General features: G+C 56.2%; 6 protein-coding genes across 6 annotated transcripts; 3 read left to right on the top strand and 3 right to left on the bottom strand.

Annotated features, from left to right (window-relative positions):
- Positions 1-129: 129 nt before the first annotated feature.
- POSPLADRAFT_1154157 (hypothetical protein) lies at positions 130-2,463 on the bottom strand (the record flags this gene model as incomplete). The annotated part of the gene is made up of 6 exons (XM_024486817.1): positions 130-1,167; positions 1,222-1,361; positions 1,455-1,568; positions 1,623-1,797; positions 1,847-2,249; positions 2,300-2,463. The coding sequence occupies 6 exons, from the start codon at positions 2,461-2,463 to the stop codon at positions 130-132; spliced, it is 2,034 nt and encodes a 677-aa protein (XP_024334916.1).
- A 2,779-nt stretch (positions 2,464-5,242) lies between these two features.
- POSPLADRAFT_1154188 (hypothetical protein) lies at positions 5,243-5,908 on the top strand (the record flags this gene model as incomplete). Its single annotated transcript, XM_024486823.1, has 1 exon — positions 5,243-5,908. One exon carries the CDS (start codon positions 5,243-5,245, stop codon positions 5,906-5,908), a length of 666 nt encoding a protein of 221 aa, XP_024334915.1.
- A 390-nt stretch (positions 5,909-6,298) lies between these two features.
- Positions 6,299-8,120, bottom strand: POSPLADRAFT_1049401 (hypothetical protein; the record flags this gene model as incomplete). Its single annotated transcript, XM_024479739.1, has 6 exons — positions 6,299-6,387; positions 6,421-6,695; positions 6,744-7,347; positions 7,682-7,748; positions 7,802-7,877; positions 7,945-8,120. 6 exons carry the CDS (start codon positions 8,118-8,120, stop codon positions 6,299-6,301), a joined length of 1,287 nt encoding a protein of 428 aa, XP_024334914.1.
- Positions 8,121-9,394: 1,274 nt separating this feature from the next.
- POSPLADRAFT_1154089 (hypothetical protein) lies at positions 9,395-11,565 on the bottom strand (the record flags this gene model as incomplete). The annotated part of the gene is made up of 8 exons (XM_024486808.1): positions 9,395-9,451; positions 9,507-9,951; positions 10,012-10,149; positions 10,208-10,407; positions 10,468-10,578; positions 10,644-10,848; positions 10,973-11,238; positions 11,305-11,565. 8 exons carry the CDS (start codon positions 11,563-11,565, stop codon positions 9,395-9,397), a joined length of 1,683 nt encoding a protein of 560 aa, XP_024334913.1.
- Positions 11,566-13,899: 2,334 nt separating this feature from the next.
- POSPLADRAFT_1153921 (hypothetical protein) lies at positions 13,900-17,936 on the top strand (the record flags this gene model as incomplete). The annotated part of the gene is made up of 6 exons (XM_024486788.1): positions 13,900-14,066; positions 14,120-14,573; positions 14,625-14,862; positions 14,916-17,294; positions 17,400-17,523; positions 17,579-17,936. 6 exons carry the CDS (start codon positions 13,900-13,902, stop codon positions 17,934-17,936), a joined length of 3,720 nt encoding a protein of 1,239 aa, XP_024334912.1.
- Positions 17,937-21,466: 3,530 nt separating this feature from the next.
- On the top strand, positions 21,467-24,198 carry POSPLADRAFT_1036279 (hypothetical protein; the record flags this gene model as incomplete). Its single annotated transcript, XM_024477143.1, has 3 exons — positions 21,467-22,803; positions 22,859-22,983; positions 23,039-24,198. 3 exons carry the CDS (start codon positions 21,467-21,469, stop codon positions 24,196-24,198), a joined length of 2,622 nt encoding a protein of 873 aa, XP_024334911.1.
- Between the last annotated feature and the right edge of the window lie 172 nt (positions 24,199-24,370).

The raw sequence follows: 24,370 nt of genomic DNA, 5'->3' as shown, positions 1-24,370 counted from the left end.
TATGGCCGGCCTGCTCTAAGCGCGCAAACATGAGAACGTAGGCTCCTGTCGAGACTCGGTGACTATCGGTGGACGCGCGTCCTGCAGGACTGGATGATGGCCTGAGGTGCGCTTGGGACGGTGACTATCCTACCGCTCCCTGCGAGGCCTCAATGCAGCAGCAAAGGCGCTTTGGAATGCGCGTTCTCCATAGTTTCTCGGTCTTCTGCGTTCAGTACTCTCGCCCTGGGCCGATCCGCTGGCCTCGCCCGAGGGTGGGGATGTCGGCGAGGGAGACGGCACATTGACCGAGGGTGCAACTCGACTAGGCGCACTGCTCGGAGTGGCTCGAAGCGATCTCGGCGGATTCGGGGTCGGGATGTAGACCCTCTCGTAGTCGCAGCTGACCTCTGGTAGGACAGGCGTCTGGTACCCCAGAGGGCCTTCCGGAAGGTCGCTGAAAACGAAGTGCTCGAACGAACTCGGTGCGCGAGTGTAGTTGATGTTGAAGACCTCAGGACCGGTTTGGTATATGATCTGCGGCTTGGCATGGGACATTGAGACACAGGTTATCCCGGACGTCGCTGTCGGGATGTGTTCGCGTGCGGAAGGGAGTGTAGAGGATTGCGCGTGGCTGTCGTTCACGTTAAACAGTCTCGCAGATACACATGCAGAGTCACCGTTTGCTGATGAGTGGCGACGCTTCCTCCGCCTTCTGCTTTGCGTATCCTGGCTCCCTTGCTTGTTCCTCTGTTGGAGTGTAGCGCAGTCCCTCCTCTTCTCGAGCTGCTCGATGTTTTCGCAGACTTTGTTCTCCTCGCATGATCCATTCTTCTTAGTCTGATCGACTGTGGCCGTCTGTTCTTGCGCGATCTTCACCTCCTGTTCTTGAATGAGCTCTGCGGTTCCCTTCTTGTGTTTCTTCCGCTCTGCTTGAGGCCCATGTTCCAGTTTCTCTTGCTCACCAAAATTCTCTTCTGCAGGACCTGCATCGTCCCCTGTGGTCAGCGCCCGCTCATTCGGCTTCTTTTGTACGCTCTCTTGTCCCAAATGAACGCATTCAAGTGCGTGCCATCCATCTGGTCCAGCATCCTGCTCCTGGATGCCTGTTTCATGAGTAGAAGCGGTAGTTGTCAAGTCGGCATGTGCGGATGCGTCATCGTCCGTGGATTCCGGAGGGTTATTTACCTGAGGAACATCGTCAGATGAGCACACGTGCTGAGAAAGACGCACTAGACTCACTTTGACTACATTTTCTACGGCTTTGCACAATTCTTTCAGCTTAATGTCAGCAGTCTCCTGTGCATCCTGGGTATCTTGTATGGCTAGGGTATTGGGGTTATATACAGCATCGTCACCACCGAAGTGTGCCGGCGCTGTGTCTGAGTGTAAAGCCACACGACTCGCAGAATACTCTGATAATGGGGGAGGCATTAGAATCTTCATTTAAGACGTGAATTTGTCATCAGCCGTACCTGCAGTAAATGCAGGAGACGCATTGAACTCGCTTGTAATGTGTACGTTATTGGCAGCTTCTGACTCATGTGTCATTTCCGCCGTTTGAGCTAGATGCACCTGGTAATCTGAGTCTGTCGTCGTGGTGATTATTCTCTGTGGCACATACAGTACGAGTGTCTACTCACCATTGTCGTAGATGTTCCAGTCAGGGCCAGTGGCCACTCGCAAGCCGGAGATGATATTCACCATACTAGAGAGGAAGTCCGCCGATGCATCCTCGCTGTTCAACGCGAGCTCTGCGTGGAAGAGCGAGGCTGCACCAACATCTGTGTACGAGACAAACATGGGGGAGACAACGATCTGGCAACTCGGTGAGCTCACAGCGCAGATGAAGTTGGGAACTACTCACTGAGGAGCGCCACCGGCTGGCATAGATATTATTCTTCATGATACCGTTCATGAACGCCATTGTAACGATATAGATTCCGCACACAATCGCGACTGCCAGGACGCCACGCCAGAGAAGGCACGTTAGCTGCGACATATCCATGGGTTCCCCGATTTCTACATGCTCCTCCAAGATAATAGGATCCATAGTGAGGTAAGCCACTTGCGATACCAGTGTATAATTGTCCATTTCCGCGACAGTCGATGGTGGCGGGGCAGGTGCTGTTATGAGGCATGACGGCTGGCGTTCCTCGGATACCGGAAGCATGGTGGGCGTCCACGGAATCAAATCCTTTGATGTCATCGTTGTCGGATCGGGGATAGGATATTGTGCTGGGTAGGCCGGGCGAGGGGGGGCAATGGCGCTGTGTGAACAAGGTAAGTAATTGTGGCGATGCATATCAAGTTCACTTACACAAGTGAATGCGCAATCTCAGTAATCGTGGGTATGTGCGTTAAAACTGCGTTGATGAGTAGTCCGATTGTGTTGGTGGGGTAGAGGGTGTTGTGTCCTTGCATTTGTGCGACGAAGGCGAGGAGGGCAATGCCCATATGACTGGCTATCTGTAGCCAGAGCATTGTTGTTGAGTAGTTATTTGCTTTGAGTCTACTGCGAGAGTTTGTGTCAGATATCTATATCAATTGTGTGTTGAATGTGGAATAATCCAGCAACGCGCTGAGTGGCGCCACAGGACGTTCCTGGTCACGGTTGAAGAAGTGCAGTGTTCAACCACGACCAGGGCATATTTAATGTTGAAGAAGAGCATTGATACTCACAAACTAAAATGATATGTAACTCGTAGGTATGTCCGAGTATGTTGTGGCGAAGGTATGGGATGGCCGAGTGCAAGATGGTCGAGGGACCGCCACCACGGAACGGTCGCGTGTAAATATAGGGAAAAATTACCTAATGGATTACCACGACCCTAAACAGGGTAGGCCCTCCCCGTGTCTGCATTGTCTCCCCGGATTGTCGCCATTACAAGAAATACAAGGGCACAATTGGAACTCCGCGTCGGCCAGCAGGACCAGTGCCATAGCCCGACTCAGGAGGCACGACTACTTCGGGTTTATAAAGCGTGTATGATCACATTCAATCACAGTAAACATAATACATACCAGGCGCTGCCGTCGAAAATACGTCCGTGCAGCGATCTGCGTTGTGGCGTAGTGATCGTAAATGGCAAGTGCTTGCTAAATGCAGACAGACGCTGGATGACCGAGTAATGATGTGTCACATGGTCACATGGAGAGATAGGCAATTTTGTTGTACTCAGTCGGTACAAGCTGGATGACAGCGCCCTCCGAAGCTTGGTGCGTGTAATGTGCCATTTCTACAGGATAGTGCGTTCACACACACACTCGTTGCACAAGGCCAACAACATACTTGCAATTACATTCCGTATGAATGCACTGGGTGTAGCTCATTGCGACATCGCGGGGCACAATATTTTGTATCGACCACACGATCTCCGGTATCTATTCGTTATCATCAATTTCAGCGCTGCGGAACCGCTCACGTAGATCCAATTCGGCAACGACCAAGAGAAGTACGTGTATTTGGCACTGTTGCGCGGAGCCATTCTAATCGGATTCTGCCGTCATGGAATAGTGTTATTCTTTCGTTGTCTGGGATGAATTTTCCGCTCGCGGTGAAAAGAAAGTGGATAGAAGATCTTCGGTTGAACCCTTCATCGGAACAAGAAAGGCTCTTCGTCGACAATGTGAACGAGCAGTCAGAAGAACGAGAGGCAGATGTTTGGGAGGACCTCATTGACTCCGACAATGCATAGTGAAACTGGTTACGCACATGGCGCAATGGGCCTATTATCTAGACAATATCAACCGTCATTCATCGTCCATCGTCCACGTCAGTCCGAGTGATGTTCTTGCAGATGGATATTTCACTGGATAATCTGGTTCAGAACTTTGTACAATTGCATGCGAAGACAGATACCTGCTACAGTCAATGCGCCGTCGGTCCTCAAAAATCTAACATATTTACGTATAGTGCTATCTCATGGTGAAAACGAGATACTGACGGCTGAACAACTGCAGTAGCAGTTCTCGACATATCTCGCAAAAGCAACATTTGAGATGCAGAAAGAGCCTTGAGACACTGGGACAAGACAGGAGCATCACTTCGATCTGCTCGCATACCTCGTGGAACTGGTCTTTCTCACACTTGGCGAAGGGATGATAGCCGGAGCCCGAAGCGGCCCACTGGAAAACGCTCATACATAAGGGGAGTTAGGTCCGGACTGTTGAGAAACTGAGAGATACACTTCCCAGACCGGTTGGAGAGATACGCCCTCCCAGTGGACGGCTTTAGTGCCGATGTCGATAATAGCGTCGGCGAGGGGATGCTGTTAGCGCAAGGATTGTCGCGAAACAGGACGTAAGTCATGCTCTCCGCATCTGGACTTGTCTTGAGGAAGTCGGGGTGGAGCGCACGAAGTGCGTCGGCAGCCTGGACTACCTCGTACGGTTTTTTGTAATTGTCAGGGTCATAGCCTGTGCGCCCATTTGGCGAGAGAAGTTCGGCCGCAACGACCGGATTTTTTTGATAACGAGCGCAATATGCAGAGGTAATGCCTCGAACATGCGGCTCAGCTGCTGGATGTACCGAGTCTCACGTCGCCGTCATCATGGATGAATGGGAGCCTGACCATAGGCCCTATGACAAAGTCAGATCTCTCGCAACATGAGTGTGCTGAACTAGTGATTCCTCGGCAAACCATACTAGCTCAGCATCTCTTGGCCCTGAAGCGAGAAACAGGATCTTCGGGAAACAAATAGCCAGGGATGCGTCTGGAGGAATCGAAGTATTGCGACTGTGCTGGTAGGCTTATAGTATGGGTCGACGGGAAGAGCGACACGCATGACAAGATAGTCTGAAGGAACAGCCGCAAGGGCCGAAATATCGTTGTTTTGACGCGTAGAAAACAAGTATAGTTTGTCAGATACGTCATCACAGTCGATTTCGCTCGAGGCATCGGACTCGGTAAAGCCAACGTCCTCATTGTGCCGAAGTCGGCCCCTGTAATCTACCGCGGAACGATATCAAAGGAGCTGGTGCGACCACAGGCAAATAAGGACCCGAGATGTGGGTTCAAGCTCGAACACATACCACGTCATCACGACCGCGTCGGTCGTAGTCTTTCGAGGAATAGTGTACGCAGGGGAGTGCCTTACTATACAGCGTCCACTGGTTGCTCGCGCCATCGAATTGCAGTTTGGACGTCTCTGAGGCCCGCTTAAGCAAGGGCCTGCGCAGGTCGTAATGCTGATCGATGCGCATGCCACGAGCGGCGTCAGCCGACGCGGCGATCAGAGTGGTACATGGACGAGACGCGGCATGGATGACCCCGCCACAGCCAACTGTGCCACTTTCGAGGCCTGCCTCGCTCGCCGCATCCTCCCTGGCCTCCTCGACCCATCTCCATGCGCAGAGCCAGACAGTAGTAATCCTACACTCGATGACTTCACCTCCTACCTCGCTTCCGAGATCTGGCCCCTGCTTCCCGCCTCCTTGCGTCACGCTTCGCATCAGTCTCGCCATGCCCTCCCGGACGTCGACGCACTCCCGCTCGCGCACATGCCACTCTCATTCGTAGACACCCTCGTCGCGTGCCGCATTGCAGACGACGAGAACGCCGTAGAGGCCCTCCTCCGGCGCGTGCTCGTAGACTACGCTGCAGAGGCATGTGCACCCCCACCCGTGTGGTCGCGTACGCGTGCAGAGGCGTGCGAGATCTGCGAACGCGATGTGCCCCTAACATACCACCATCTCATCCCCCGCGCGGTTCACGCTAAGGTCCGCAAGCGCGCCTGGCACCCCGAAGTCATGCTCAACTCGGTCGCGTGGCTGTGCCGACCATGTCATTCAACGGTGCACCACATTGCGAGCAACGAAGAGCTTGCGAGGGAGCTCTACACGATAGATAAGCTACTCGCGAGGGAGGACGTGCAGAAATGGCGCAAGTATATATCTAAGCAGCGGTGGGGGGTGAAACGAGGGTGATACCCGTGTGTGTTCATCAGTTGTACATATTTTCTTTCTCGGTCGTTCTTTATGCATGAATTCGGAGAGACCGACCTCGAGTGTCTCACACATGTTCGAAGCGTTGTACCGACGAACATCGAGAACCGGCGATGGGTTTGGAAAGACCAAACTGGTCCCCATGCCGTGTCTGACCCGCACAATTCGCAGTGACTGCCTTACACAAGACGCGCTGGAATTCCAAAGGCACTGTCGTAATATGAGAGATTCTATAGACCTCGGTCAGGTATAAAGTGCGCTATGGGTATACGTCACGAAAAATACGCCTGCAAGGTGTGAACTATCCTGAAGACATTTAGTGAGTTATTGGCGTGGTATTCACGCGTTAGTACACGCACCACATCCAGAAGATCAGGATCGAGGAGCAGTCTCATAAATGATCTGAGGCTCAGGAGGGATCGTTGGGGGCGGCATGTTCCTGAATCCAATGGGATACAGATCTAACATTCGACGGTATTCTGAGGATTCCGCACCAGCGAACCGTTGGTGATTATTCGATGATGCGGATGCATGCCGCAGTGTATAGTGCATTGTGGAGAGAGAGTAGCTGCGATCGTGTGATGTGTGATCCTCTGCTTGCGTGCTGTACAGCACGTTCTTGGGGCCCGTCGAGTACATAATTTGTGGCTCAGGAGCGAGTGGAGGGGCTCGCACGCCGGGCCATAAGGAGTCGTTTGGCGAGGCAGCGGGCCCGTCCTCAAACATAGGGAAAAAAGCCCAAGGTCCAAAGTCGCTGTCAGGCGGGAAACTTTCAGATAAGGGCAGAAAGTAACCATAGATAGACGAAGGCATATACCTAGACCTGTGGGATCCTCCCGTCGGCATATGGAGCGCATCTGCACCCTTGCAAGCCGCGCTCTGCGGAGTTTGTTCCTCCCGCTTGTCCTGCGCACCCTGCTCATTTTGCTCGCGAACAGAAACCCTATCTCCGTGATACCCCGCACCTGGATGCGGGACTTGCACCTCCGTCTGATCTGTCTGCGCCTCTTGATCGCGGAGACTCTCCGCCCGGTGAGACAGCGCCTGGCGCACAAGCTCTTCCTTTTGCAACACACGGTCTGCGGCTAGCTGGCAACGGCCATTCTCTAACCGTGCATGTTCTTCCGCTACCGCGACGCGCGCACGCTCCAACTTCGCACTTTCTTCATCCAACCGAGCGCGTTGTGAGTCCACTTCCACGAGTAATCCGTCGATTTTGGTCTGCCACTTGTCCAACTCGATTAGCCGCACCTTCCACTCTGCTTGTAGTTCATCGATCTGTGACTGAGCCTTACGGATCCTGTTTCTAAGCTCTGCGAACTCTCTTGGGAAAGCATGCTCCATGGCGGTGAAATCCAGAAAGATGTTTTCCAGTGTTTCCTCGGGATTTGCCTCGTTGCTCTGCACGACGCTTGGGTGAGCTGGTCGAATGCTTGATTCGTAGATTGATACTTACAGAGGGTATAATACTTCCCGTAGCCTCAAGGTTGGTAAATTCCATTTGCTGACTCCTAGGCGAATGCTCAGTCACCGTCTGCGATGTTCAGGTGCCTCGTACATACGGGGTATTCAAAGTATATGCAGCACGGCTACTATTGACAGAGGCGGATGCTGCGTTGGGGTATAAATCCATGTGTCTGGCTGACAGCTCTATCAAGACACAGAAAGTTAGCACATTCCCAAGTATGAGACGACTGTTGGTGCTACCTATGGTAAGGATGAGCGATGGTTTAGGGCTTTTTGCAACACTCTTACCATTGAGATCCTTGGGCTGCGAGATGGCACCGGAGTTTGGATTCAATGAGAGCTTATTGCCGTTGCGCTAACAAAACCATGAGCTCCCCGCCAGTACATGTCATACAGAACGCCACGCACCGAGGAATACCACCGTTGATCATCACAGAACGCAGAGAATATGCAATTACTTGAGCCCTTGTGCAGGCTCACGATGCTGTAAATGCAGCATGCAGCGACGATGAAGATGCCACTCGCGACACAATACGCCAACTTGTATGTACCGGCCGATATGTTGGTGCGCGCCTGCCAGACCACGAGATCCGTCGGCGGGAATTCTAGCCGCATCCTCGATGTATGGTTGAGAGGCGTGGTGATAGTAGACAGATACGGCACCGATGGCGTAATTAGTTGTGGTAAGTTCAAGCTTGCGTGTATAGGAGGAGTGGTAGGCGTCCATATTGTCATGTCCTTGAATTGTGCTGTCGTCAGGGGTGCAGAAATTGCATACCGAGTAGGATAGGCCGGGAGGGAGGAACTAGAAGCGCTGCGAAGATGGATAAGAAGGTACAGCGCACCCACAACCGCCTCACTTACGTCAACAAGCATACCACGTCCGTAGCAATTAACCTTAGGTGTGGTACCACCGCGTCGATGAACAGTCCTATGGTTTGGGTGGGGTATGGGTTGCCATATGTCTGCATGCGCGCGACGAGGCTGAGCAGGGCAATGCCCATGTGAGTGGCCATTTGAAGCCACAACATAACGGTGATGCACGGTGTTTCCTGAATAAAAGTAATTTCGAGAGCATCAGTTGCTGATGTCCAGGGTTCGCAAAGGGCTGAATGTCCAGCTGCGTGCCGTTCGTATCGGAGCAACGGCGCCACATGGATTTCTTGCCATGGTCAAAGCTGAACACAGCCAGTGTACAACGCTGACCAGACGATACGAGAGGATAATGGCAGTGTTTAACGCTCACAGAGTAGACGGTATGCAATCGCAAGAGCGCCACAATATCTTATGGTGAGTGAATGTCGAGCACAAGATGGTCGAGAGACCGCCGCCACCGTTATATAAAGCGATCACATCTAGATCTTGAAAGCTTTGACCCCTAAAGACACTACTCCGCGACGCCATTGTTACTGGATTATCGCCACTGCAGAGCATACAAAGCACAATTGGAACTCCGCATCAGCCGAGAAGACAAAAAGCAAGGCCCCTGCTTGCGGTGTAGTCAGGATCACATAGGCAGACTTGAGGCACAAGCTTCCTTTGATACACAGATCCATATATTGCAAAAGACTGAGGTGCGCCAGACGAAGTGACGGCGAAGGATGACCCGAAGAGGCAGCCCAGAATTGACGCAGACTCTGGTAGACGCCCAAGAATCTGCGCTTTGCACGGTTTGCATCTATATTATGTAGACCAGAACTGCTGCAGCCGTGTCCTGTCCATGTACAAGAGATTTCTTAGCTGCATACTCATGCGCTATGAAGGCTAGACAAGCACTCAGGATTGGAGAACCTTGCACTGAGTAGCACAAGGGCCAGACTTTGCGGCGATGTCGTAGGCAAGTGACCACGATGCCTTTGCGAGATCAAGATTCCGAACCTCTGAGACTTGCAGAGTTGAGCAACACGCCTGTATTTGTATGCGATTTGAATTATATGCATAATAATACATTGCCGCCTTAACATCCAAGGCCCCAACTAGATAAGCATCAAAAAGCGAACATCAAAGCCCAGCAGCGGCCTGCAGCTTCGCGAAATTTGGCGTCCCGAGACCGGTGACCTAAAGCAAATATTCATAAGCAATATCCTGGCACCATGCTGCACAGGCGACTCACCGCATCCCATCCAGTGACTGCAGGGAAACCGTTCGTGTTGCATCCCGGGTTGTCTCCGCTCGTGATATCGGTCAGCGCGCTCGCCGCGGTGCTGTATAGCCAGGGGTTCAAGAACCCGAGCGTGCTCTTCCCCGCAGCGACGAGCTGGTCGTTCAAAAGCGCGATTACGCTCGCAAACGTCGGGCTCGCGCAGCTCGTGCCGTCGACCGTCCCCGCACTCCCGTCGACAACGATCTCGAAGTTCACCCCCTGGGTACTGACGTCAGGATACCCGCGCCCGCTTGCGTTAAACAGGCCCGCATTAGTGTTTCCAAGCGTCTTGAGGTATGTGGAGACTGCGGTCGCTTGGTAAGACGGCGTGCCGAAGTAGTTCGAGAAGCCGCCCGCGGAGAAGGATGCAGCGGTTTCGGGCGAGTTGCCCGTCGTAGCGCCGACGGACGTCAGGCTAAAGGAGACGACGTACGCATGAGCGTGAGGACGAAGAATAGGATCGATGGAGACTTACTAGGGGCAGCCGGACGGGAACGTGGGCACAAAGTCAGTACATTGGGCAGCTTGAGAGCCCGAGACGCCACCGTCGCCCGACGCAAAGAGGACTGACACGCCCCGCGCTCCGAGCTGTGCGACTGCATTGCACAAGTTACTGCCGCGGATATGATTAGCCCCCCGTTCTCTGCAAAACATTGCAAAATGACACGTACTCTGCCATGCCGACAGGGATGGCATCTTCGTTATCGCCGTAGCTCGTTGTGAGGACAGCTGGCGGGTCATTCTCGTTCAGAAGGAAGTTCATGATATCGAGGAAGCCTCCCAGATCGCCGTCCTGATTCTTCTCGCCGACAGAGATGAACGTCGTGGGCACGCCTGTGGCAAGCCCAACGGTATACTGAGTGTCCAGGTTCTGCATACATGCTCTCTTGTGAGTAAACGCGGGCTTATGGTGTCCCCTAATATGACTCACAGCCTCCGTGCCAGCGTCTTGGGCTGTCTGTGAGTTCTCTCCGCCATCAAGGGTCTGCACGGAGAAGGTAGTCGATGAAGAGAGATCCGGGCGCAGTGCCGTCAGGAATGTCTGCAGATCCCCCAACATAGTCAGCTTTGCCAGCTTAATTACAACAAGTGAGCGCGCGCACGCACTTTCAAGTCCGCCTGATTCGCAAACTGGTCAATGAAACCGCTGACGCCCAACTGGTTGGACGACTGCGTGGCTGGAGTGGTCGGGATGCCGTAGAGGCTCTGAAGGCAGGCAGGCGTAACCGTATTCGCGCACGATGCCGCAACGCCCGATGCGGACGACGTGGAGTTCGCCTTGCCGCCCGCTTTACCGCCAGCCTTGCCCTTCCTACGGAATGAGGCGGTGCGCCGCCCAAGGCGCTTGAATGAGGGAACCACGGAGGTAGTGGAAGGGAATCTGTATGTGCAAGGCGGTAAATCAGCGGACTCGCGCGCTGTGCAGGACCACATACGTGGTGGTCGGGTAGACAACAGTGAGGTGCGCCGCGAGGGTCTGTGGGACGGCGTACGACATAGTGCGGACGGCCTGCTGCCCGGTGGTTTCGTGAGTGTAGACGTTGAACTGTGCACCAAATAGCTCGTTGGCTTGGCTGACAGGCACGGTCAGGCTGAGCCAGTCACCGGCCGGGGTAAGTGTTGTGTAGTTCACCCCGTTGTTGTTTAGCCAGCTGGTGACAGCGGCGGTCGCCTCTTGGGTGGGTGCGACGAATGCAGCAGCCTGCGGCCGCGCGTGACGTAGGCATCAGTCACTATCGACATTGCAACACAACTAAACCATACGCACCTCCTCCTTGGTCAGGTGGTTGCCATAATTCGCGCTCGAGGGCGTGCTGACGTCGTATAATGCATCTTCCAGGCCAGCCGGGTTGCTCTGGGTGAGTGCAACGCGGAGGTTGAGCACGGCGTCAGGTGAGGCGGCACCTGCCACGGAGAAGCCCGCCGGGGGCCCCGACCTGCGGGCGAGGACATGCATGTTGCGCGTAGCGAGCGGCGACGCAAGCGTCAGCGGGAGGAGTGCAGCCACGAGCACGGTGTGCGCGAACATCTTAGGGATTGACGATGTGGAAGGCTCGTGCGCGAACTCGGGAAGCTGTACGCTGTACAGACGTGCGTGCACCGCTCGCGAGCACCTGTGAAAGGTGGAATCGAGACGACATTGCGATACAATTTATACTGTGTGGCCACACGAGGCCGAGGGCAACCGGCGAGGTGGAGGGCAACAGATCACGAAGAGAGCATTCGGATGGAAGTTCATCAGTCGCCGAGGACGGTTGGTAGGTATGCAGAAGAGAGCAAGCACCCGGGGGTCGCGTAGGAAACGGTCGCAACTTCGAGATTGTCGCACTTAATATTTCTGTCCCTGTTCGCGGAGCGTCAAATGTGCTATGCACTCGCGCTTTGCCTGGAGAAGAAGAGTAAGTGCTCTGCATATGCAAATGCTCAGCTCAGAAAGGGTCAGCACGCACCGTCCAAAATAAGTACGCGCGAGAATCACGTCACGTCACAGGGGCCATCAGACACGCAGTCACAATCCGATTGACAATCAGTGCTCGGCAGCGACGCGTCCGGCACGTGCCATTCGAAGCCAGAATCACTCACCCAGCCATACTTACTCCCTTCCGATACAATCCTTGACCTTGAAGACCCAGTGTGCTCGATCGTTTATGCTCGGCTCAGATCTGGCTGGCGCCATATCATCCTTTGAATCTAGGCTCTTGCTTCGCGCGATTGGTGGCCGACGAATCCATGTTCTCTTGCAGAGCAACATTGAATACACGCATATCTGCTATGAAGGGCTTCGGACGTCTGGAGTTTCGAGGTTGTGTGCGCGATGGGGGCTTCAGTTTCCCGAGTGCTTGTTTCTGGTATGTATAATTGATTTGGCTTGATGGCGATATCGAAGATCAATGGCCGGCTTTCTGTGCGAGAGTTGGGTCGCCGGCCGTGATGTGTCTTGGTTGCACCTGGGAATTGCTGGAAGTAATCAACGCACTACGTGAGGATCACGCACAGGACTCCTCGATGCATTCATATTCTTCCTCAAAAAAACCGCGCTTTATCTGCCATCGAGAATGCTCTGCCGCCAGCAGGGCAAGCGCGTAAACTAGCTGTGCAGAACCTTGCGTCAGTCTGGCACATTATTCCGCAGCTAACACGCACTCGCGCTCTAGTCGTTTACCATCTGGCTTCAATTGAGTGTGTACGGAATCCAATTGAGCGTTTCACTCGGCGGCTTCGGCGCGCTGCTCCATCAGCTCGGTAAACTGTGCTTTACATGATCTGCTCCATTCGCTCGCACCTTCATGTCCTGCGCCGACGGGACTGTCGTTCTCTATGGGAAAGTTGTTCTACTGCCGCTGCTGTTGGCCAAGTAAGCGTGACGTCCTCAGCTGAAGTGGTCTGTTCCTGCATGTCCGTTTCGCGCATAACCTGGGAGCTGCTTTAGTATATCTTCCTGCCAGCTACAAGTAGGCTGATATCCTTGAAACCTAGTGCCGTGCATACCTTCCCTTACTCGCTAGGGCTTGATCGGTAGAACTTATAGCTCGTTTTCCTGCATTTTCATTTGTAGTTATTTCGGTGGCGCGCTCAGCTATCGTAGTTACGCTTCTGATTGGAAATGGCACATTTGTTTTCAGCTTGTTCGCAAGGAAAGGTGTTCCTATCATCCCTGAGGCTGTCTAAAGGGTCGTATATCCAACCAATAAAGATACGCACACCTCCCGCCATGTTGACCCCCGAACAATTCGACCGGGCGTCAGTGTATTCATTTCGTGTAATCAACATGGCTTCGTTACGATTCTGCAGAACAAGGTAGATTACAACGTATTCCTCCCTGCTAGATGCAGTTAAAGTCAAGTCAATCAAGATATGGAATGGAACCTGCTTACGATCGACTAGTACCAAAAGTGCTTCACGCGGAATGCTGGGTCCTTTGTCCTGATCGCGGAGTTCGAACAGTGCCTCTCGTGTCCCTCAAGACTTGGGCACAACAAGCACCACAGAGAAACTTATGGTAATGGAGGGGCACTCCGCGCAGCGTGGGATCAGAATTAGATCTCCGCAAACCCCGTGTATCAGGCTGCCTGCTCTGGCTGTCTTCAACATTCCAACTTGCTCTCGACGCCCACTCACCAGACAATCTTCATCCTCTAACCAACTTTTGATAAATCACTCACGCGCGCATTGAACAATCACATCCTATCTCTCTGTGAGTGTCTGACTTGTTGTATGCCTTCTTGCCCATTGAGGCTCGGTGCACCAATGGTTCATTATGTGGCGCCGTCGTTTGACGAGACGACACCGTTAGACAACAGAGAGTATGGCTAACACGGATGCTTTTTTCGCTATACAGAAAACTCTGAGCAGTTGAATCACCATGCTCTGGCTTCAGATAGCCAGCCAAATCGGCATCGCTATCTTCACGTTTGTCGTGCAGATGCAGGTGCCCAACCATCTATATGTACCTGAAATTGTCGGACTTTTCATCGACGCGGCTGCCCCGCACTTGGTATACATTGCTGAAGAGGTTAAACTTTCATTCCGGTGAGTGCTGTGTATATCTGCACGCGCCACAATTACTCACTTTGGCCGCCTAGGTCCACCCATCCCACACTTCCGGCTTACCCGACTTGGCATCTAATTCCGTCGTCCACCACAGGGGTTTGCAAAGATATCATCCTCTGGACCCCTACGGCCGTCGCTGTTCCCGTCGAGCTGCACCCTCCGGCCGTTGCTACACCATTTGTGGCGTCGTCGTCGGTGCCTACGATTTCCACATCGACGCCCACGTTTACCCAAGCCTCCACAATCGGGGATGCGTGGCCGGAAACGCTGACTTGGGACGACGATGCGATTGACTTGGACAACCACTTCTGCCCAGCCTACCTTGCATCCATGGTCCATACCTGCTATCTTCGTCCAATTCATATCGTGGCCGTGGCCGTTACAGTCGCGATGGTGTGGGGAGTGTACGCACTGATCAAGATTTCTAACACTCAACGTAATGAGAAGATGGCATCTACCCACAGTGGTCTGTGGAGATATACCCAGGTGAGTACGTGCGCGTTAGTGGATGCCATGCATACTGATCATAGCGTACAGGGCAACATTGTTGCCAAGCTCGTGGGTATAGTTTATGGCGGCGCACCATCGCGGTCAAGAAAGAGCTCTCTGGACCGCGATGATGCTTCGCCGACTGTCCCATGCGCCTCCGCAGACCACGATCCCGTACCCACCGTCCTCCCACACGCGCACCAATGCGATGTCAGTGAATCGATGGCAGCGCATGTCGAGCAACGGACGGCAGCCTTAGTAGCTCACGGTAGTAATTCCACGCCAGGTACAAATATCTGTAATTCATTTACTGTGGCATTGATTGACAATTGCGTCTAGTGTCGTCCAAGTCCTCGTGGGCCCCCAGTCGGATCGCGCTCATGCCCGAAGAGGCATCAATGGCGCGCACCGCGTACGCTTGCGAGAGATACGCCAAGGTGTGCGCCGAAGCCATCAAGATCATGGAGTACCACAGCGCTCGCCCGGCCCTATTGCGAGACGCCATGGTGAGCGAACGTGAGGGGTTCCTCGCATTTGTCGAGCAGGAGGTCCAGCGTGCCGTGGGCGTGCAGGCTCAGTGGGAGGATCGTTGCGCGGAGCTCACAAGGACTTATGCGGCAATGACGGCACGGCAGACAGAAGTCAATTGGACGCTGGCGCTACTGAAGTCGACGCGTGCGCGACTGGACTTGGAACGCGCAGCGATGAGGAAGGAGCACGAGCAGCGTGTAAGGGTCCGGGAACAAGTGGAACACAAGCGTGCGCTCATCGAATCTGAGTGTCTGGAGGCCGAAAAGAAACGCAAGGAAGCCACATGGAGACGCATGCGGGCCATTGTGGAGCGGAAGGAACTGGAGGAGCAGTGCGAGACGTCGGATAAGGAGCGCTTCCAGCACGAGGCGGCGCGCGCACAAGCGGAGGAGGAACGTGCGAAGGCCGAGCAAACGCGCGCCGAAGCTGTTGCAAAGCGGATCCAGTTGGAGGAACGGCGCGAGATGCTGGAGAAGAGACATGCGCGAATCAAAGCCGCGCGCATGCAGGCGGAGGAAGAACGCCTGGAGGCCGAGAGGAGGCACGTACAGGCTATGGCTGACCGGGTGGCTCTGGGAAAACGGCGGGAGATGCTGGAGAAGGAGCATGCTCGCCTAGAGGCCGAGCGTATGCATCTGGAGGCCAAGCGTCGGCGTGATCAGGAGGCGCAGGCAGAGAAAGCGAGGCATGTGCAGGATCAGGTGGTGCATACGGAAGAGAAGGTTCTATGCGAACGCGGCGTACACACCACTCACGCGGAGCATCGGGACGCACAGACGGGTCGGGGAGGCCTATGCGAGGACGGCATGCAGACCGATGGTACGCAAGGCGTGCGGGAACAGGACGTGCAGGCTGACGCTGCGGACCATCTGTGCCACAACGAAGCACAGACTGATCCAGAAGAGGCGCAGATTGACCAGGCAGGGAGTGCGCGCGAGCAGGGCGTGGAGACACAACAGGAAGAACTGTTGCGCGAAAGCCACGAACATATGCATCACGACGTCCACGGCAGGCATCATTCGGAGACCGAGCAGATTCAGGAAGGATCTATTGAGGGGGAACAACAAGCACAGGCAGACGGCCGCGATTCTTGGGGTACGCAGGACTCGCAAGACACGAAGCCAGTCGAGCAAGCCGGGCTGGTCGGATCGGTCGAGCAGGTGATACAGCCTGTGCAGGACGCACCAGCTCAGCATGGTGAAAGCTCCGGCCATGGGTTCACGCTCGACTGCGCCCCTCCACGTCAGCCCACGCCACCCGCATCACCTTGGCTGCAGGATCATCAGCAAGCTGTCCAGGCTGCCCAGGTTTCCCCGTTGCAGGTTGTGGTACGGGCCCCTTCCCCGGATAATTCGGCCACCGCGGAAGAGCAGCCCTCGCCCCCGAGTCCAGTTGCTGCAGCAAATCCCGTCGATACACCTTCACCTGATTTTAACGCGGCCTTGACACTCCTGGGGCTTTCAGGCCAACCGCAAGCGCAAGACGTACCCAACGTCCAGGTCGAGAATGGCGGGAACACAGGGCAAGACGGGCAGCAGCAAGTAGATGATGTGAACATGGATGCGATGCCGCAGCTCCAGGGAGGCTATCAACCCACCCTCGACAGCTCGTACTACCAGCCCATGCCCCCGCAGTCTTGGCAAGGCCCATCGAGCACAGCCGGGCCATACGGCTACCAGTGGGCTGCACAGTCCCTCCCACCGGCTGCTGCAACAGATCAGCAGTTCATGGAATACGAGCCCGCGCCACCGCCTCCCACCGCGTCCCTCATGCTCAACCAGGCTTCCTCCTCCAGCCGCTATGTCGCCCCTGATGTCGTCACCTCGCACTATGCTGCCCCACGTACGGGCCAGGCACCTGTTTCACCGCCGATTGCGCCCGGGCCTGAAATCCTCGAATTCTTCCAGAATTGGCTAGCAGCGAACGGCCCGCAAGACCTGCAGGGTGGGCAAGAGATGCACGCCGAGGATGGCGACCATCACGCGGAAGATGCGCAGTCCCAAGACGATGAATTGGAGGTCGATCTCGGGTATGACGATGATGACGACGACTACAGCGCAACGGCCTACTCTGCGGCGAGTGATGCTTCCGAAGGTGATGGTTCCGAGGATGATGATTCCGAGGGCGATGATTCCGAGGACGATGATTCCGAAGGCAGCACAGAAGAAGGCGACTCGGATGAGGATCGTTCGTCTGACGCCTCGGCGGAGAATACTCACGATGAAGATGGCTATTCGCAAATCGTTAATTTTTCCGACATCCCTATGGCCCCATTGCCACCTCGTGCAGGAGATCCGTCACGCCCCGTGGCCCCGCTACCGTCCCGTTCAAGACGCATACAAGGACAACAAGAGACGGCGCAGTTTCTCCTCATGGGCCACCCCGCAGGACAGCCGCCGCTTGCTGGCCAATCCAAGTTAGTCCAGTCTGCATTGCGAGCCTGATGCCTTTGCTGACCGCACCGTTTACAGCGCGTCACCGGTTGCTTGGGGCGCAGAAGTAGACTTCGCCATTCCGCAGCCAACGTATGGGCCGCCGCAACCTTGGGGCGCGCCTATGCTGATCCAACATGACCCCTCGCCCGCGGCGTCCATGAGCACGCCGCCGTCGCGCCCTGACGAGCATGTGCAGCGCGGACATCCAGGAGCTGCCGAGTCGAATGACGTCCCGACAGCAGCACCGATCGAGCAGAGACCATTGTCTCTCCATGACCTCATGATGGCTGAGGCTGCCGCGCGGCAGACACCGAGATCGTCACCTGAAGGCCCAGAGACGGAGGAGCCGGCACAGTATCCGCCTGGTGAAGACCAAGAGAGTCGGCAAATGTAGACGCGACCGCAAAGACACTTGCGAAAATGAACGGTGAGATGTGAGTGTCAATCAGGCGCCTTCGCGACACGCTCGCTGACGCGCCGTGTGTAGTTGCGAATAGGTTTTTCGTAGGCCTGAATCGGTCCCAGCTTGAGGTACTCACCCCTCTCTATACCCCTGTGTGATCGTCCTTCTGTGCCAATATAATACCCAGTTTCTCTGCAGTGCGTGTGACAGCTGCCTGCGCCGGCTGTGAGGTTCTATTTCAAAAAGTCCTTGTGGGTATTTGCTTGTCCTACGCTGCACGACCGTCACGCATCGACACGGCCTTCACTATCTGATTGAGGCACGCACAGGATGTGCGCTTCAGGCCGATTGCTCGTTTGAGAGTCTGAATGAGATGTATATTAGCGGTCTCACCGATTGCTCGAAGGTACTCTAGACGAGGACATTCTACAACTACTATCTCGATATTCACTCCTTGCAGGTCTGTGCAGGACGAGATATAGAGATGGCGCTGTTGGAGAAACCGAGTATGAAACTCACTAGGTGGTGAACGAATTCCTGAAAAAGCATCCGCGTCGCAGCTTGTGCCGCACGAGTGAGTACCTAGAGGCAAAGCAGGCAGCGAACGAGAAGTGCTGATGCAGCCATTTCGCAGACTAGTCCCTGGCGCGCAAGGCGGCCAGCGGCGGGGAAGTCAGGAAGTGTTTGGGCGCGGAGGCGAGCAGCAGGACCCTGTGGAAGCAGCCAAATGGATGCTGGCACGGTCCCGAACGGCCCATGCAGGGAAGGGCAATCGACGACCGAATTTGAATTTGAATGTCAATGTCCGGCGTCCGGCTACTATGATCGCGGAAGATGTCCCCGTGCGGCGTCGGGATTTCGTGCCGTGAGGTCAAATTCGAATCGCCAGGGGCACGCGCATCGTGTTTGGGCTGCCGCAGCGGGAGATGGCACCGGTCGTCGAGCAAGGCCGTATCTCAGTAAGGAAACGCCGGTGTGCTTATGGGAGCAAGAGGACAGTTGGTTTGGAGAGTCACACATGTAAGTGCATGCGAGCGGATGATTAAAGTGGATATATACAATGAATCAATCAGAAGAAAGTGGCGAGCGGCGCGTCAAAGACTCGCGGAGTAGATCCGCGCTCAAAAACCAGCTTTCTCGTTCGGTCAGTGTTCCAGTCCGGCACGGAATGTCCGCAAAAGAGAAAGAGAAGTCCTGTGGCGCTTTGTCCGTCGTGGTGTGTGGAACTGCTAACATAGCGCGTATTCCCCCCGCGCTCATGCTACGTACCACGCCCTCATCAGGCTCTCTAACATACCTGACTGTAACATGACTACATGACCCACGCTCGCTCGCGCCTTACTCCTCCGTGCTGATGAATGGCTTTTGATATATTGGATCCCCCGACACGCATGTTTCATCCGGCATAGGGGTGTTGCATTCAAGCGGATACAAAACTAGATTTGAAATAAAAACCACAGCGTATCTGAACGAGCAGCCGACTGTCCGTATTACAACCCTCAGCAGGGTCAGATCAGGCAGATTGTGGTGCCGAGTATTTTGCATTGAGCATGTACGTTTCGGGAGGCCGAAGTTGTCGGGATGTGGCCCTGGGTTGACGCATCGGTACCTGACAGGCAGCCCGTCGCAGACGGCTGGAGACCGGGTGGCGAGGAGCGCACGTGCGAAACGAATTGCTACGGCGACGGAGCGCAGGGGTGGGACTCGCCGGGCGGGACAGCACGAGCCATGCGAGTGAGAGGCCACGGATGACTGGCTCTGGAGAGACGGATGGTGCCCTTCGCGATCGGAGGGCTCTGCGAAGAGACATGGCAGACAGACCGCGATGAACGGGGAACTGACCGATTGTTCGGAGCAGCCAACGCCATGGCTTGTTAAATGAAATGATGACAGGCTATCACGTCCACTGCATGCAGGAATCAATTTTCCTGCACAAAATATCAAATAATAATTGAATTAAAAGCGAATAGCACTTAGTGAATCTTACTGATGTAGAAACTGAATGGAAATTGAAGAAAAATCAAAGGAAAATTGAAAGAGGCAATGGAAAATGGATTACATAATCGATTTTCCTTCGATTTCACTTCCATATTAGGGGCCGGAATACTGATTAGGTAAATTAACTTTTCTTTTGATTTTTCTTTGATTTCTTGTACGAGAAAATTGAATACCGCAGGAAGTGGTCTATAGCGCGCGCAGAGCAGGAATTGAAGCACGAGAGGTCATTTGCTGCGCGAAGTGTATCGTGAGAATGGCGTACACGGAAAGTAGAGACGAAGGACGCGACGGCATGATGATCAGGAAGGCGGGTGAAGAGAACAGCCCGAGTGTGTGAAGGGAAGGGGGTTGATGCCGAGGGAGAGGCGCCGGACGGGTTTCTGGCCCTGGGCGAGGGTCAAGTTGTCGACGCGAGAGACGGTGGTTCCTGGTCTTGTCTATTCACTCCTAATACTCGCTTCACGTCCCTCTCTGCGCCTGGTCGCGTCCCTCCCCCCACCGGCTGCCTTATCGCTCGCGCGCTCTCCTGCTCGCCCGTTTTGGACAGCACGCTATTGTGAGGTCCCTGCGCCACTGCTCGTCCACATCCGCCCAGGGTGAGCCGCCCGCTTTTCTCCTCCGCGTCCGTGCGCCTGTCTCCGCGGACTGCCATTGTCTGATGCGTAACCCTCCTCCTCCTCAGCCCCCGCGTCTCTCTCCTTTACGCTCACGTTCCCGTCGTCGTTTGGAGTCTCTGGATTGGATTATTGGGTTACCAGGTTCGTCGCCATCCCGAATCGTGCCTTCTGCGTCATACCAATGTGATTTTCACCCCCTGAAGGCGCTTCCATATATCGCTATTGCTGCACTCTTCGCCAAGGTGTGTCTCTTCTTCCTACTATCCTGTTCTCTCTCCGCCAAGCTCGCCTTCCGCCCGCTGCGCCGTCGCCGTCGCTCTCTGCCTGAGAGCCTACCACACGCCACGATGGCGCACGTCGCGCTCACACTAGCTCCCCTCTTACGCCGCATCAGGTCCAGCGGACCACGTCCCGCAGTCGGCCATCGCAGGGCGCCGATCACCCATAGTGATAGAGTCAGCTTTCCGGTGGTCTCCGTTGATTTTCATATTCTCGACGCTGGTGCTGTTCATGTTTCAGAGAGACCTGGCTCAATCACTAGCGCCAGTTCGTGCGCTTTCATTACTGTGACGCGTCCCCGTGGCTGCTGTTGACGTGACGCTGCCGCGGTGCCCCCGTACAAGCCGCTCGCAAGAAGCCTGTGTCTGAGAAGGCTGCGATGGCTGGGCGTCACCGCCATTATACATCTGCTTCTAAAGACCACGATCTTCACATGTCCGACCGGTTGCTGACGCGCGTGTCTTCCCCTAGCCCGCGACGCCTCGCGCACGCCGTTCGATCACCCTCCCCGCGCGACCACCGTCTAGATTGGACTTTCACGTTTCTTTTTCTTTTTCACGTAACTAGTGCGTTCGTTCCTCCTCGTCGTTCGCCGCTCGTTTGACCCACACATCGCAGCGTCCCGCCATGGCATCCACATTGACAACCGAGTCGCGCTCCTCGCTCCGCGACAAACGCAACGCGGTCCCCCTTCTGCTCTCCTCGTTCCCCGCCCCGCCGTCCCACATTCCCTCATCTCCGTTTACTCCCCTCGGCACCCCTCTTAGCGCGCCCCTGGGTACTCCCCTCAGCGCACTTTTTGGCAGTCCCCTCAGCGCACCTCACAGTGCCTCCGCACTCGGACCCCCGCCCACACTGCCGCCCTCGTCGCCACTTCCGCCCGTACCTGGCCCGTCGCCCATCAGTGACCACGACACGCTGCTATTCATCACGGCAGCGCGTTCACGTCGCGCGTCAAAACTCTCGGTAACGTCGTCGTCAGGCTACTCGCGGCGCAACTCGACGGCCACGCTCGCGAGCAATGCGAGCAGCGCCGCTCCCTCGCTCTCATCTTCGGCAGGCGCAACACCTGCGGACTCGTCTCTGCGCTCCCTTAGGTCGTATCCGTCAAACGGCTCGCTGTCGGCGTATGCACGGCACGCTGACAAGTCGCCCATGTTCGAGCCTCGCATCTGTGAGGAGGACCCCGCGGAGCTTACGCGCCTGTCGCTCGATGAGATCCCCGCGCCGTCGCCCGCGCCCGACCTGAGCGACGACGAGAAGGTGCTCGAGCTCGGGCTCCCGCCGTCCCTCACGCGTCGGGCGCGCCATTCCGCGAACGACTCGATCTCGTCCATCGACATGCGCGACCTCCCCCCGCTGCACGAGGACGAGATTGACGCGCCCGTCTCCGCGCCACCCGTTTTGCGCTCCCATTCCTCGCATGCTTCCGACTTGTACGCCTCTGCTCGCAAGCCGACCAGCATCAACAAGGCCCTGCCTCCCCTGCCCCCGGACTCCCGCACCCCCGACGAGCCTGCGACGTTTCCGCGGTCAGACAGCCCAGACATCAAGACCATCCTCGCGACCACGCCCCGCCCGCACCGCAAGTCCTCCACGTCGTGTCTGTCGGGCCGCTCGCGCTCGCCATCACGCTCGCGCTCGCAGCCGCGCCGCGCCCCGCTCCGGCGGCACGTCAGTGAGGGCCTCCCTAGCGCGCGCCGCCGCGAGGGCGAGTTGCGGCGCACGAGCGAGGCGTCGCTCCCGGTGCCCGCGCGGGGCGGCCGCCCGGAGTCGCCCACGGGGCTGGCGTACGCGCGCAACGCGTGGGTGGAGGACTCGTTCGTGTCGGACTATGGCGTGCTGCTGGACGGGACGGGCACCCCGATGGACGTCGTGGACGGGGAGGAGGCGCGCCTCGAGCGCGAGCTCGACGGAAGCGGGAGCGATACGGACTCGAGCATCGACATCCATACGCCGCTGCCGTGAGTTCCGCGTTCCGTGATGTGATTGTGGTCGCTGACGGCTGATGCACCGCAGGAATCTGATGTTGCGCCACGGCTTGTTGTCGCCCAACTCGAAGCTGCTCCCACAGGCGTCGCGCGTGGGCACGCCGTCGTTGTCCAATGGCAGGCCCGGCAGTCTGCTGAGTGTAGCATCCAAAGGTGAGTCGCTCACATGCTCGTGCACGCGCGCCCAACTGAAGCGCTGTCGTTGCAGTCGACTCCGTTATGACTAAATCGGGGCTGTACAAGGACGGACGCGACACGGCAAAGAGGCGGCACCGGCATCGCGACGGCAAGCTCCTGCGTGGCGGCATCGGTTTGACGACCGGGCTCGGCTGGAGCGACAGCGAGGACGAGGATGCGCCGTCCCCGCTCACTCACAAGCTCTCCGCAAATACCCTCAAGAGGAAATCCACGCCGTCGGCGTTTCGCTCACCTCATCCCCTCTCGCGGATCGGCAGCGCGACCGGCCTGAGCGCCCTCGCCAAGGACGGCCGGCCTCGCGAACTGAGCCGCTCCCCCTGTCCACAGGATCGGCGCGTCAGTTCGAGCAGCGCCGCTTCGTCTACCGCTGGCGTCCCTTCCCGCACGTCTGTGTCATCGCTGCGATCGACGTCTTCCGCGGGTAGGTTGGCTGCTGGGACACTAGGCTACATCCACGAACGGGAGGAGACACTAGAATCCACGTCCTCAACATCGAGTGCCAGCGTATCCATGCCTGTCACCCCTGTTGGGTATGATGGGCCCGGACTGTCTCCAATCCTTGGCTCGCGGAATGGGCGGACGATGCAGCGCCCAAAGTTGGACGCCGGGCTCGCGTTCATGGGCCGGTCGGTGAGTGGCGGAAGCAACCTTGCCGCTACGCCCTCTTCGCTGCCGTCAGCGCGGACGCCGTCAGTGCCGCGACCACTCAAGCTGCCACAAGTCCACGCTCAGAGCGGCATTCGGCATGCACGGGATGGCGCGTACCAGCCGACGCTGTCCGCGAGCAGTATGAGCAGCATAGGCAGCATGAAGAGCCTCGAGCGCCCTCGCGTGTCTGGCGAACTGCAGCGTCTCTCGCGAAGCGTCCTCTCGGGCGTTCCGCGGAGCGGTGTCCCTTCCACCACGCACAGCACTCCCGCGCCGCGCTCGGTCTCCATGACGGCGCACACTCCCACGCGCCAACCTGTCCGCACGACTTCGTTGCCGCAACGGGGCGCCCCAGCACCCTCTCCTGAAATCAAGCAAAAGCCACGGACGGGCACGGGCATGGTGTATCGCTCGTCGTCCGCCTCAGCACCGGCGCCGCGTGCTAGCATGATGCGCATGCCGAGCTCCTCTCGCCTCCGGGCTGCCGCAAACTTGAACGCGGAGGTCGGGATCGCACTCTGACCACCCGATGCCGTATACGCCGTCTCCTACGTAATGTCTCTGCCCTTCACCTCGTTCATAGCCATTCTTTATTAACTCCAACTCCTGTACATCGCGTTGTCTGCCCTCCCCCACATATCCACGGCTACACCCGTCGCTCCTTGATTTCCGGTTGGTGCGGGAATCTGTCACT

This window comes from Postia placenta, assembly GCF_002117355.1.
Source record: "Postia placenta MAD-698-R-SB12 unplaced genomic scaffold POSPLAscaffold_15, whole genome shotgun sequence".
In the NCBI taxonomy this organism is placed as follows: Eukaryota; Fungi; Basidiomycota; class Agaricomycetes; order Polyporales; family Adustoporiaceae; genus Rhodonia; species Rhodonia placenta.
This window is presented reverse-complemented; position numbering and strand designations above follow the sequence as displayed.